The sequence below is a fragment of the Ailuropoda melanoleuca genome, chromosome 13 (genome assembly GCF_002007445.2).
Source record: "Ailuropoda melanoleuca isolate Jingjing chromosome 13, ASM200744v2, whole genome shotgun sequence".
NCBI lineage: Eukaryota > Metazoa > Chordata > Mammalia > Carnivora > Ursidae > Ailuropoda > Ailuropoda melanoleuca.
In genome coordinates this window covers 67,414,667-67,429,288 of record NC_048230.1, presented here as the reverse complement: position 1 = coordinate 67,429,288, position 14,622 = coordinate 67,414,667, and the positions used below count along the sequence as shown (strand labels likewise).

Here is a 14,622-nt window from a genome sequence, read left to right as displayed (position 1 = left end):
TATGTCGTGTTCTGCTGTCAAGTCTTATGTGGTGTGAGTTCTGCTGTGCAGCTGGCCTTTGGCTACCATCTGTCTGCTGTCCCACGTCTTCCTGTGCACTTACTTTCAACCTTTCTCTAGCTGTCCTTATAATCATGTCTCCTGTAATGAGCACATGTCTGGGTTTTGAGTTTTGTCCAGTCCTTTAATTTTTACTTTAGAAATTGACAATGTAGTCCGTTTAATATGGGATTTCTACATACTTAGGGTTGTTCCGACCATGTTATTTTGTAGTATCTCTTCTATTTTTTTGAGGTTTTTTTTTCCTCTCTTGCCTTCTTTTGGATTAACACGCCCCTCTCCTGCTTCCCTTTCCTAGTATTGAGGCTGTATTAATTTTTATTAAGTTTGCCTACAAATAACATTTAAAAAGAAAGAAAAGTGGTTTGAACAAGACTGTTTATATCTCTCAAGTTCAAGAACGTCTGAGATAGGAATGCTGGAGCCCCAGGCTTGCTTTTTCTGAGGTTTGATGTCATAAAATCAGCTTCCATTCACCAAATCTTATCATTCTGGGTGCCTGAGTGGCTCAGTCAGTTGAGCGCCGACTCTTGATTTCAGCAATAGGATATTCACACAGTGTAATGATCTCGGGGTCCTCGGATGGAGCCCCGTGCCGGCCTTCACACTCACCGTGGAGTCTGCTTCTCCCTTTCCCTCTGCTCGTCCGCCAGCTCGTGCTCACCCTCTCTCTCTCTCTCTAATAAATAAAATCTTAAAAAAAAAAAAAAAATCCCGGGTGCCTGGGTGGCTCAGTCAGTTAAGCACCTGTTTTTGGCTCAGGTTATGATCCCAGGATCCTGGGATCGAGCCCCACATTGGGCTCCCTGCTCAGCAGAGGGCCTGCTTCTCTCTCTCTCCCTCTGCTGCTCCCCCTGCTTGTGTACTCTTTTTCTCTGTCAAATAAATAAATAAAACCTTAAAAAAAAAAATCTTCTCGGGGCACCTGGGTGGCTCAGTCAGTTAAGCATCTGTCTTCAGCTCAGGTCATGATCCCAGGGTCCTGGGATTGAGTGCGCTTAGCAGGGAGCCCGCTTCTCTCTCTCCCTCTACCTGCTTGTGCATGCTCTCTCTCTCCTTCTCCAAACACACACACACGCACACAACCACTTCTCATCACTCTAAGTGGCTGCTGGATTCCAGAAGTCCCAAGCGCATTCCAGCCAGCAAAGGAACCAGGAGCACATAGGAGCAGCTCGGCCCCACGCACTACTTCTTCCACCCACTTCATTGCTTGTTGCAAGGGTAGCCAAGGGAATGCTTGGGTCCAGGCTGCTATGTGCCCAGTTAAAAATCGAAGGTCCCCATACATCTCTCATTTTCAGAATCCCGTGCTGTGTTTAAGAGTGTGCACATTACAGAGATGCGACATACCAACCACAGAAGTCCTTATCCTCATCCTGATTCTAGTGTAGCTTGTTCCAGGGCTCGGTCTTGTGCATATCTTGCCTGTTTCCCATCTGACAATACTCCGTCCTAGAAAATTCACACTATGCCTAAGAAACGTCTGTATTTTTACTTGATTTGAATAAAGTTGCTGTTTGACATGAAGAAAAACTCAGAGGTGCTATTTCTGAGGGCTAAAGAGAAACAAACATTGGAGACAACTAGCCGTCACTGCCACGGGAGTTACCGCACTGCTGTTCTTTCAGCCCTTAAAACCTTAACATTGAATTATTTAACATCTTTACCTTTCTCCCAGACGACACAAGGACCTTAAGATATGATTTATCTAATTGTGTTTTTATGGTTAAACCCCCCAAATATTGATTCTTTTTTTTTTTTTTAAGATTTTATTTATTTATTCGACAGAGATAGAGACAGCCAGCGAGAGAGGGAACACAAGCAGGGGGAGTGGGAGAGGAAGAAGCAGGCTCATAGCGGAGGAGCCTTGATATGGGGCTCGATCCCATAACGCCAGGATCACGCCCTGAGCCGAAGGCAGACGCTTAACTGCTGTGCCACCCAGGCGCCCCCAAATATTGATTCTTAGATAATTACAGGAATCGTTATTTACACATGTATTTATTTAGATATATCTATGTGTTTATCATTTTCTTTGCTCATCCTTCTTATATCTCAGGTCTTCCTTCAATCATTCTTTTCTTTGCGGAGTACATCTTTTTTTTTTTTTTAAGGTTTATCTTTTCTTTGTAATCTCTACACCCCATGTGGGGCTTGAACTCAGGACCCCAAGATCAAGAGTTGCAAGAGTCGCACGCTCTACCGAGTCAGCCAGGCGCTCCCTGAGCCCTTCCTTGAATGAGAACCTGACAGGGAGCATTAACTCTGTTGTTATTTTGCTCTCATTCTTATTAATCTTTATCTACATGCAAAGAGTAGACAGTAAAGAGAAATAAAAAGAATACTCCCGTATCCATCACCTCATTTACAAATAGAATGTTACCATCTTTGAAGTCCAGTGGTATCACCTTCTTTCTGCCGTGGCAGTAAGCACTATCCTAAAATGTGTTAGATACCCTTGCTTTTCTTTATACTTGTACCACGTAGATGTGTAACCCTAAGGAATAGACTGTTTCGTTTTGCCTGGGTTTGAATTTTATGCTAAAAGGACAGGGTATGTATTTTTTTGAGGCTTGCCCTTTTCTATCTATCTATCTATCTATCTATCTATCTATCTATCTATCTATCTATTTATTTAGTAGGCTCCATGCTGTTTATTTATTTATTTATTTAGTAGGCTCCATGCTGGGCCATGGAGCCCAGCGAAGGGCCTGAGCTCACAACACTGAGATCAAGACCTGAACTGAGATTGAAAGTTGGTTGCTCAACTGACTGAGACACCCGGGCGCCCTGAGGCTTGCCTTTCTTTACTTCAGCCTTGTGTTTGAGCTTCATCCACGTGAATGCCTGTACCTAGAAATCACTCTTCTCATTGATAAGTAGCATTACGCTGTATGAATATACTAGTGCTTCTCTACTCCACTGATGAGCACTTGAAGTGTTTCTAGTTTTCAGTTGTGAACAATTCTCTTACAACAGCATTGAGATACAGTTTATATACCATAAAATTCAGCCCTTTAAAGTATACAATTCAGTGGTTTTTAGTATATTCACACTCTATATCATCATCACTACCTAATTTTAGAACATTTTTATCACACCAAAAAGAAACTGTGTACCCATGGAGTCATCATTCCCTACCCCTCTCTCCCCCTCCCTCCCACCCTAGGTAAACACTAATCTACCTTCTCTATGGATCTTCTGTTCTAGACATTTCATATAAATGGAATCGCATCATATTTGTGGTCTTTTGTGTCTGGCTTCTTTAATTTGCATATTTTTGAGGTTTATTCATGTCATAAATTAGTATTTCATTCCTTCTAATTGCTGAGTAAAATTCCATTGTATGGATATACTGTATTTTCTTTATCCATTTGTCAGTTTTCTCCACTTTTTGGCTATTAGGTATTCTTTGAAACATAAAAGTTTAATTTTAGTGAAGTCCAACTATTTTTCTTCTTTGGTTGCTTGCGATTTTGGGGTCAGGTCTAAGAAATCATTGCCTAATCCAGGATCTTGAAGATTTACTCCTGTTTGCTTCTAAGAGTTTTATAATTTTAGCTGTTACATTTATGTCTGTGAGTTAATTTTTGTGTATGGTGTGAGATGTAGGGGTCCACTTTTAATCTTTTACATTTGGAGATCCAGTTGTCCCAGTACCATTTGTTAGTGACTGTTCCTTCCCCATTGAATCATTCTTGGTACCCTTGTTAAAAATCAATTGACCATAAATTTAAGAATTCATTTCTAAACTCTCGTTCTATTCCTTCACATTGATGCACGTGTGTATACTTACGCCAGTACCACACTGTCATGATCACTATAACTTTGAAGTAAGTTTTGAAATTGGAAAGTGTGAGTCTTCCAACTCTGATCTTCAAGTAAAAATACAAATGAAAGTTGTTAATGACCGGCTCTCAGGTTCTCACTAAAGGAAGTTCTAAAGTATGTACTTTGATCTTGCATTTCCATGAGTTTTAGGATCACGTTGTCAATTTCTGCAAAAAAAGAAGCTGGGAGTTTATTTTGATAGGGATTGTGTTAAATCTGTAATTTGATTTGGGGAGTATTGCCATCTTACTGTTAAGTCTTCCAGTCCATGAACATGGGATATCTTTCCATTTCCTTAGGTTTTTAAAACTTTCCATAATATTTTGTAGTTCTCAGTATACAAATCTTATATATCTTTTGTTAAATTTATTCCTGAGTATTTTATTCTTCTTTTATGCTGTTGTAAATGGGATTGTTTTCTCAACCTCATTTCCAGATTGTTCGTTGTTAGCGTATAGAAATGCAACAGATTTTTGTATATTGATCTTGTATGCTGCAACCTTACTAAATTTTGAGGGGGTAGGGAGGAGATTCCTTAGGATTTGTTTTATACCGGATAATTTCATTTGAAAATAGAGAGTTTTTTTTCTTTCTCATCTGGATTCCTTCTATTTTTGTTTTTTGCCTAATGGCTCTGGCTTCAATGTTTAATACAAGTGGCAAGAGTGGAGCACCCTTGCTTTTGTGTCATTCCTGATCTTCGGGTGAAATTATTGTCTTACACCATTAAGTATGAATTAAGCTGTGGATTATTATGAACATTTTTGACCGTGTCTCCTGGTGTACATACAGAAGAGTTCTCTAAGATACATACTGGGTGTGGAAATGCTTGGTTCATAGGGTACGCATGTTTCAGATTTACAAGAAATGCCAGGGGCACCTGGGTGGCTCAGTCAGTTAAGCATCTGCCTTCGGCTCAGGTCATGATCCCAGAGTCTTGGGATTGAGCCCCACATTGGGCTCCCTGCTCAGCGGGCAGTCTGCTTCTCCCTCTACCCCTCCCCCTGCTCCTCTCTCTTCTGTCTCTCTCACATGAATCAATAAATAAATCTTGAAAAGAAATGCCAGATTGTTTTCTGAAGTAATTATACCTATTTTATTATTTCCTCAGCACTGTGTGGATGTACCCAGTGCTCTACATTTTTTGTCTACACTTGGTACATCAGGTTATTTTCAGTCTACAAATATGAAACAGTGGTTATAATTTGCATTTCATTGTTACTAATGACACTGAGCATCTTTTCATGTATTAGTCATTCATGGTTTCTTCCACTATGAAATTCCTGTTCATGTTTTTTCCCATTTTTCTATTAAGTTGTCTGTCTTTTTCTTACTGCCTCATAGCTGATCTTTTATATATCTGGATTCTGTAACTTTTGTCAAGTTTTACATATGGTAAATATCTTCTCCCAGTTTGTGACTTGTCTTTTCACTTTCTTTATGGCATCTTCTAAGTAAACAGATATTATCTGTTTACTTAGAAGATATTATCTGTTTACTTAGTAAACAGATAATATCTGTATCTGTTTACTTAGAAGATATTATCTTCTAAGTAAACAGATATTAATTTTTAATGTAAAAATAGAGAGGGAAAAGATAGAGACAGCCAGAGAGAGAGGGAACACAAGCAGGGGGAGTGGGAGAGGAAGAAGCAGGCTCCTAGCGGAGGAGCCTAATGTGGGGCTCGATCATAACGCCGGGATCACGCCCTGAGCCGAAGGCAGACGCTTAACTGCTGTGCCACCCAGGCGCCCCTAAAGATTTTATTTTTAGATAATCCCTACACCCAATGTGGGGCTCAAATTCACAACCCCAAGATCAGAAGTCACACATTGCAACTGAACCGGCCAGCTGCCCCAAAAAAGATATTTTACTGTTTTCTTATAACAATTTTCATCTTCCCCATTTAAGTCTTTGATCCCTTAGAATTGATTTGTCTGCAGTGGAGTGAGATAAGGCTCTACATTAATTTTTTCTTATTGGATGATAATGTATTAAAATGTTTGTCCCTATTCTGGTAATATGCAGTACAACTCTGGCAAATATCAGGTTTCCTGTATGTGTTGATCTGTTTCTGAGCTATTTTGTTCATTAGTCTATACCTAAGCCCAAATCACACTTTCTTACACTGTTATAACTGTACAAAGAATCTTGATAATAGGAAGGACAAGCTCCCCATTCTTCAAGTGTGTGTTGGCTAATCTTGGCTCTCTGATCTCATATAAATTTCAGAATCAGCTTTTCAAATTCCAGGTTGAGATTTTGATTGGAATTAAATCTGTGGATCAATTTGGGGTGAGATGGCATCTTTATAAGTTAAGTCTTTGCTAATCCAAGAACATGATTACGCGTCTCCATGTAGGTCTTCTTTACTGTCCTCAGATTTTGTATTTCCTCCATAAGATTTGTCAGATTAGTATTTTCATTTTGCAGGGGTAAGCTGTATTTTTTGTTAATGTATTTAGTTTATCATTAATGAAATGCTCTTGACCTTTATAGTGATGCTATATCTAGAAACTTTTTTATATTCTTACTATTTGTAAATAAGGAATTGCTTTTTCTGGGGCACCTGGCTGGCTCAGTTAGTAGAGCTTGCAACTGCTGATCTCTCAGGGTGTTGAGTTCAAGCCCCATGTTGGGCGTAGAGCCTACTCAAAAGAAAAAAGAAAGGAATTGCTTTTTCACATTGTACCATTGAGTATGATGTTTGCCATAGGTTTCCTGCAGATACTCTTTTTCTGGTTTAAGAAAATTGTTGAATTTAATGGAGCTTTTTTACTGTATCTATTTAGATAATCATATGGTTTTGCTTTCTTAATCTAATAGTGTGGTAAATTTTTTTAAGAGATTTTTCTCCTTTCTTGACGACTTTTTGAATTAACCAAGTATTTACACTTTCCTCACGTTACCTTATTATTCTTTTAGTAGTTACTCTAAAGATTACAACCTGCATCTCTGACTTTGTAAAGACTACCTTCACCACTTCACAGAGGATGTAAGGACCTTAGAACACTTTTATTCCCTTCCTGACTTGTGTACTATTGCTGTGAAGTGTTACAGTTCTATGAATAGTCTAACTGCTGCAAGACTTTATTTCTGTTTTATGCAGTCAATATTAAAATGAATATTTACTTAGCTTTACCTTTTTTTTTTTCTTTTTTAACCCCTCTGTTACTCTTCACTCCTTTATTTCTATGCTTCTACTTAGGATCATTTTTGTTCCAAAAGAACTAAAGCAAGGGGCACACCTGGGTGACTCCTTTGGTTAAGCACCCAACTCTTCATTTTGCCTCGGGTCATGATCTCAGGGTCCTGGGATGGAGCCCCACATCAGGCTCTGCGCTCAGTGGGGAGTCTGCTTGAGGATTCTCCCTCTGCCCCTCCCCCCACTTGCATGCACTCTCTCTCAAATACTTTTTTTAAAAATATAAGAAAAAAGAACTAAAGCAAAAGCCTAAAGAACTCTGCTCAGTATTTTAATGCAGGATTTGTCTTAAAATGTCCATATTTGTCCCCCATTTTTTTAATAGTATCTTTGCTAAGAATTGTAGGCTGGTATTGATCTTTCAATAGTTTATGTCTTTGATTACGTTCTGATTTCCAGCCTATTAGTCATCTGTCAATCTTCCTGCTACTCCTTTGAAGAACCGTTTGTTTCTCCCCTCTGTCTGCTTTCAGGATTTTCTCCTTGTGTTGTAGTGTTATCAGTTTCACTGTGATACATAGGTGTAGTTTTCTTTTTATTTGCCCAGCTTGATGTTCACAGGGTTTCTAGAATCTTGGGCTTTCCTAACTTTCATTGGTTTCAGAGTAGTCCTGGCTGTTATTTCCTCAGATTTCTGCTCCATTTTATTTCTTCTCTCCTGTGTATGCTAATGACACATACATTAGACTTCTGTGTTTTATGTTTCTTCATCCTTTTTTCTGTATTCTCCCTTTTATTTTCCTGCTCAGGGCCTCAGTCTGGATATTTACCACTGGATTATTGTATAGACCAGCTGTAACTAATGCATTAAACCCATCTCTTTGCAATCCTAGTTTCAGTGACTCTTAATTCTAGAGTTTCCGTGTGATTCTTTTTGATTCTGGTTCTCTGTTAATGTTCTTCATCTTGTCACATATTTTCTTGGACATACTCAGTTATTTAACACCTTTGTCCAGTAACCCAGTATCTACATCCCCTGTGGGTTTTTTCTTTTTTCTGTTTTCTCTCTTTTGGTGTGCAGTCAGCTGGTCCTTTGTCTGCTATACTTGGTAATTTTTATTCAGTGCCAGAAACTTTATATGAAAACAACTTGGCTCAGGATGATTTTCTGTTCTTCAAAAAAGGATTTACTTTTGCTTCTTGCAGGCAATCAGACTAGGGCCAGACCAATTTAATCCAGCAAATGCGATTGAACTGTTTCAGAGCTGGGTGTTTTGAGACAGTCTGTTTCTACTTATCCCCATCCTAGTGTGCACTCTCCAGGGAATCCCAGAGATAGCCTGGGGTATGTTCCAGCCCCCTCCTCCTTGGCAGACCATGAACTCCAATTTTCATCTCTCCCACTCAAGACTACTGGAAGCACTGCTTAGCTTACTGCACTCTCCTGACTTCAACTCCTGTCTCCCTTGGTAGTTCTGAATTCCAATTTTCGTTTCCCTGTCCCCATGAAACTGCCTCAGGCTCTGCTCAGCTTCTTAGCCTCCTAACCACCACCTTCTGCTCGGCTTCTCAGCCTCTCAGCCTCGTGCTGCTTTATAAATTGAGAGATGCCGTAGGGCACAAGCAGTGCAGAGTATCAGACTCGCCTGAATATTGTTTCCCTTCTTGCTGGGATCTTAGCCTCTCAGATTCTGGTGGCTCTGGTAATTTTTTAATGCCTTGAGATTTTCTGGGGGTTTGGTTTGGTTTGTGTTTTACTTAGTTTTTTCACTTGTTCTTAGTGGGAAGTTTCGGTTTGTCTCCTACTAACTGGTTTTCCATGGCCAGAATCAAAAGTCATTAGAATTTTCTAATGTTGGATCAGTCTCGTATTACCAGAATAAAACCAGGTGAATAATGACTCTTGTTTTGTCACCAAGCAGTTGAAGTGTTTTGCACCAGGAGCCTTTTTGCTCCTGTTCTCCTAGTCCCCGGGGGCTGGCAGCGGCTTTTATTCTCTCTGCCATTCCACAGCGGCCCTGGTTTCTGTGACGGCCTGATTTTTCTCTCGTGCTAGTTCCAGAGCTCCGGTTTGATCTCCTTCCCTTGTCTTACTCTCTTCTCAGAGCACCTCCATCCTGGCCTTGAACAACTGCCTAATATATTCATAGCTTTTCATCATTTTCTAGCAACAACTTCCTGGTGCATGTTCACGTGCCATTTGCTGTTCCTGTAATCTGTTTAGCCCCTTTTTAATTACCTTCTTAATGAGACAAAATTCTTCCTTGATGAGCTCTTGTAAAGTAGATCACTGTGGGAGAGGGGCTAGGCCTGCGTCCCAGGGGCGGGAGTGTCGAAGGCACGGGATGGGGGCCGATGGGGGCCGTCTGCGGCCTCCTGTTCTCCCCCGGCAAGGACAAGGCTGCGTATGCTTCATTTCAAATTAGAGATGACTGGCTTCCCCCCTCAAGGCACGCTGCTTTGGAGAACTCAGAACTCCCACCTCGATCCAGACTCGCAGTCCCTACAGGCCTCCTCGTGGAGCTACGGGCAGCCCACGTCACACCCAGTGCTGCCAAGTTCTGTCACAGGAGAGGTCGATGTCGATTTCTTCCTTACTGTTTTGCTTTGCGGTGATTCTGAGGCGACTGAAAAATAGTACTGTCTTTATGCCACAACTTTAAAACTAGAAGTCACACTAGATCAACCTTATACTCCTGGGCTGAGCCCTTCATGGCTAACTCCAGGTGGAGTCTATTTGCTTATATTTTATGAGACTTTTACATTTATGTTCAGAATGAAGTGGTCTATTCTTGGCATGTCCTATCTGTTCTCAGGGCTCCTGAAATGAGCAGTGTCATTTCCTATGTTTATTGACTCTCCTAAACAGTCTGAATATATAATTCCAGGATTTTCTGTTCCTTAAAGTTTTTATCAAACATCACCGTCATAGTTTAGCTTGGTTCCTTTTTCTGAGAAAATTTTTAACTTCTTCGGTTTTTTAAAAATAGCTTTGGGGGCGCCTGGGTGGCAGAGCGGTTAAGCGCCTGCCTTCGGCTCAGGGCGTGATCCCGGCGTTATGGGATCGAGCCCCACATCAGGCTCCTCCGCTGTGAGCCTGCTTCTTCCTCTCCCACTCCCCCTGCTCGTGTTCCCTCTCTCGCTGGCTGTCTCTGTCGAATAAATAAATAAAATCTTAAAAAAAATAAAAATAAAAAATAAAAATAGCTTTGGTCTAATAAGATTTTGTTTCTTCTTGATTCTATGATAATTCATGTTTTCTTGGAAACTTTTTCCATTTAAACTCACTTATCCAATCTATTGCCATAAAATAGCCATAGGAACTAGGGCACAGGGCTCACTTTATCTGTATTGTTTGCATTTTTCACGAGAGCAGATTAAAGTGGACATAAAATGAATTCACCAAATGATGACTGGTAACCTGAGGTGGGGGCGGGGGGGATAAAAGCCCCGATCCTGCCTTCTTCCCCAGCAAACCTGTGCTCTGCTCAGTCTCTCTCCACCTTCTCTTTCAGTCTTAGGAAAAGTCCTCAGTGCTGTGGGCAGTGCCCAGCTACTGATGTCCCAGAAATTCCAGCAGTTTCGGGGCCTCTGTGAGCAGAACCTGGTAAGTGTGATTCTTCCTCCTCCACCACGGGGCTTCCAGCCTTTGGCTTCCTGCCGGATGCCCAACCAGATTAGCCCCTCTAAGCCTGTGCCCTCATCCCTAACATGGAGAAGGTGCTGGTGACGTGTATCTATGCCTCATGCAAGGAAAGGGCCTTCCACATCTCTTCAATAGAAAAGCAAAGCCTATGTGAAAAGAGCCACATGAAACTTAAAAATCAGCACTGATTGAGTTATATTAAACGTGCTCTAAGAAGACAGGTGAGAACTGAAGACATACCACCACTGGGATTGCTGGGTTCCCCTCTTTCAACCTTCCCTGTCAGGAGGGCAGCTTTTCCTTTGGAAGCCTCGCCTCACTCCCCCTGGCCAGGGGCAGCATGCTCCTAGGGCTGGAGGACAAGGGCAAGTGTTTGTCTCCAGGACCTGCAAGGGTGTGGCATCGGCTGGGGCAGTCACCATGAGCACCGAGTTGTCGGGAAACAGACTGGGGGAATGGAAACCGCATGGATTCTGTAATCCTACCCACCTGGCAGTGATCCTGGCTTCTCCCTGCCTCACTGTGAGACCACAGCCAGGAACTCCTGTACAGTGAGAACAGCTCTTGGCCTGGCGTACATTAGGAACATGAGGGCCTTCCTCCCTGTAGCCCTACAGCAGTGGTCAAGGCCTCAATCCCATGTACGTGCGGGGCCTGCTCTCATGATGGGACTGTGTGTTTGGGAGAAAGATCTGCACCATCATGGCTGGCAGTGACCAGGAAGGAACTGGCTTCATTCCCTCCCACAGATCCTGCTGGGAAGGGGGGAGCAAGACGAGGCCTCCAAAGACCCTAACCAAGGCTGGCAGGGCCATGAGACCATACTTGGGGTGGGGTGCAGGACAAGTATCTGCCTTGCTTGCCCGACTGACCCCCATCTCACCCCCCCGCCCCCGCAGAACCCTGAAGCCAACCCACGTCCGACAGCCCAGGACCTGGCAGGGTTCTGGGACCTGCTACAGCTGTCCATCGAGGACATCAGCATGAAGTTTGATGAACTCTACCACCTCAAGGCCAACAGCTGGCAGCTGGTGGAAACCCCCGAGAAGAGGAAGGTGAGCATGGAGCAGTGCGGAGGGGAAGTCCAGGGACAAATTCCTGGTCGGCAATAACGCTGCCCACATCGGTCAGTGCTGCTTGGCTCCCTTCTCCGTGTGTCGTCTTTGAGCTGGGGGCTCACGTCCATCAGTGCGCGGGGTCCATGCTCGGCTCTTGTCCAGCATGCCGCTCGCTCTGTGTAGTCGAGGCTGCCCCCTGAAGCATGCCATCCCGCCCTGCATGTTCAGAAAGGGGGCTCCTAGGAGACAGATGCCCACAGCCTTGAGCACAGGTAGAGAGTGGCTGTCGGGACTCTGGAGGCAGATCAGTCCTCCTTGGGCCAGCCTCTTCTGTGAAACTGTGGTGCCCAAGGACCCCTGTGCTTACTGGGTACCGGACCGTCGTGGCCCTTGGGAGTTCTGACCCCCCACCCCCACCCCCAGCAGAGCCTGTGAAATGTGGCCTGGGAGTCCAAGGCCCTGAACTTAAATCCCAGCTCTGGCCGTGTGACTCGGGCTCCCCGTGGTTCAAAGCAGGGGTGGGAACAGGTGCTGTGTCCGTCCCTTCCTGCTAGAACATTCTAGGATCCTGAGCTTGCTTTTTGCTCCTATGCCTTGTGCTCTTCCCACTATCATCGCTTCTTGTGGCTTTCTGATTCCACGTGTGTGTTGCTTGTGCCCGACATGGGGAGGCTGGGGTGGGGGCTCCAGCTGCCGCCATCTAGCGGGAGGTGGCGCCGCACAAAAGGTGCACCTTTATTTTATTTTTCTTCCCTCCTCACTGTCTCACTAAAGGAAGAGAAGAAACCACCCCCTCCGGTCCCAAAGAAGCCAGCTAAATCCAAGCCGGCAGTGAGCCGCGACAAGGCCTCCGACGCCGGGGACAAGCAGCGTCAGGAGGCCCGCAAGAGACTCCTGGCGGCCAAGCGGGCAGCTTCTGTGCGGCAGAACTCGGCCACAGAGAGTGCGGACAGCATCGAGATTTACGTCCCTGAGGCCCAAACCCGGCTCTGAGACCAGGAAGTGGGAAGCAAACAATTTTAAGTCATTAAAAAAAAAAAAAAAAAACCACAAAAACTAAATGTGAACGGAACACCATTTTCTCAACCTTTAAGATGGTTATTCTGTCCAGAGACCCTGAGCCAACTTTCAGATTGACGCATATACAAGGGCTCACAATTTGGCTTTTTTGGGTCCCTCCCAGCTTTAGGTTATGAAGACTTCATAAAAAAAAAAGTCAACAGAAACACAAAACTCTTAAAACTTCCCCCCCCCTCGTTGGCCGCGGTGGGCTAGGCAGACGGACCTCGGCCCCTCCCGGCCCAGCCTCCCGACCTGGTCTTTTTACTTGTTCTATCTCACGAGAACTCGCACTAGCTTGTTTACAAGACGAGGACAGTCCGAGGACAGCCTTGGGCCCCTGCCATGTCCTTCCTCCTCCTCCCGCTACCCCGCTCTGACCTTGCAGTTTTCATTCTTCTGTTCCTCTCTTTTCCCTTCAGAGCTCACACAGGGGCGCGTCGGAGCGGCCGGCTCTGGGCCCCGCGTGCGGACACGCACCCCTGCCCCAGTGCTCCCACACACGCAGACATGGCCCCCGCAGCAGCAGTAGCAGCAGCCAGCCCCGGGCGGGCGGGGGTGCAGGGCCTGGCCTCTCCGAGAAGGGGAGGAGGGTTCAAGTCTTTGGGGGGGGGGACAATGAGATAAAAGCCACCATTACCACACTCCAGACTCCCGCCTCTTTCTTCTCTCCAGCCCCCTCTTCCTTCGGTAAAATGTTTGACTCAGAGTGACTTGCAGGGGACACTCGAGAGAGGGACCCCATTTTCCGGGGGTCGTCTGTCCCTGGCCAAGCCTGTGTACAGCACCCGAGGGGCAGGCGGCTATGTCTGTCCGTACGTGTACATATGCACATAGACCTTAGAGTGTATATTTAACAAACGCCCATCTGCTCACCCATGCCCCCCAGCGCCGCCGCTGGCTCTCGGGGCACCTGGCAGGAGGCGGGTGTGTGAATAGCATATATTTTTACATGTACTATATCTAGGTGTGTGTACAAGTGTGTGTAAAAATATATACCTTGTGTGTAAGCGGCCTTTTTTTTGGTCTCCCACCTGCCCCCTGCTGTGGGCCCATCTGCCCTGCCTCTGCGTTTTGTTTTTTTTTTTTACCCCAATCATCCTCTCTCCCGCCCCCCACCCCCAGCCCCACTCCCAGGGTGGCGTGAGCCCTGAGCTGCAGTGGCCCAGGCCTGCAGGGTGGGGGGCGGGCAGGGCGGGGGAGGCCCAGTGCACGAGGGCTGCTCTCTACCGTGGAGACGACGATGGCATTGGTGATGTCCTCGTGTCCGGCACTTGCTGCAGGGGCCCCAGGTGAACGGAGGGCCTGCTCTGGGGCCCCATTCCAGCTTGGCCGCCGTCTGTGACCTTGGGAAAGTCACTTGACCTCTGTGTGCCTCAACTTCCTCCTCTGTAAAATGGGGACAGTCCCTGCCCCTCCCTACCTCACAGGCATGTTGTGAGAATAAATGAGGTAACGTGTACGAAGGGCTCATGGTGTTCTTGAAGCGGGACGGGCCAGGCTGGGGTGAGGTGGGCAGAGTGGACACCCCAGGAGACGGAGCCAGACCCCCTTCCACATGGCGGCTCTTTGGAGACAGGCTGACTTGCGTGTAAACCGTCATTCCAGCTCTGGCACAACCCAGCTCGCGACCCTGAGCAAGAAAACAGCCTTCGTTTCCCTGACCTCAAACATGCGCACCATCCACCTTCGCCTGCCTCCCGTGAGAACCACGCTTCATTCATGGCTGCTCCGCGGGAGCCACGCTGGGCTGTCCGCCCCAGGCCCAGACCCCGAAGCTGCTGGCACCGCCCCCCCCCACAGCTGCCTCCCCTTGGCGG

At 45.3% G+C, this 14,622-nt stretch overlaps 1 protein-coding gene across 8 annotated transcripts in view; it reads left to right on the top strand.

Annotated features, from left to right (window-relative positions):
- The window catches only part of DLGAP4 (DLG associated protein 4), a 163,935-nt gene extending 149,671 nt beyond the window's left edge, over window positions 1-14,264 (top strand). For all 8 annotated transcript variants that reach the window (XM_011221273.3, XM_034640523.1, XM_034640522.1 and 5 more), the window contains 3 exons: window positions 10,555-10,646; window positions 11,585-11,740; window positions 12,518-14,264. In XM_011221273.3, coding sequence (XP_011219575.2) covers window positions 10,555-10,646; window positions 11,585-11,740; window positions 12,518-12,736 — 467 coding nt within the window. In that variant the 3' untranslated portion in view covers window positions 12,737-14,264. The remainder of the gene's footprint in view (window positions 1-10,554; window positions 10,647-11,584; window positions 11,741-12,517) is intronic.
- Window positions 14,265-14,622: the final 358 nt, after the last annotated feature.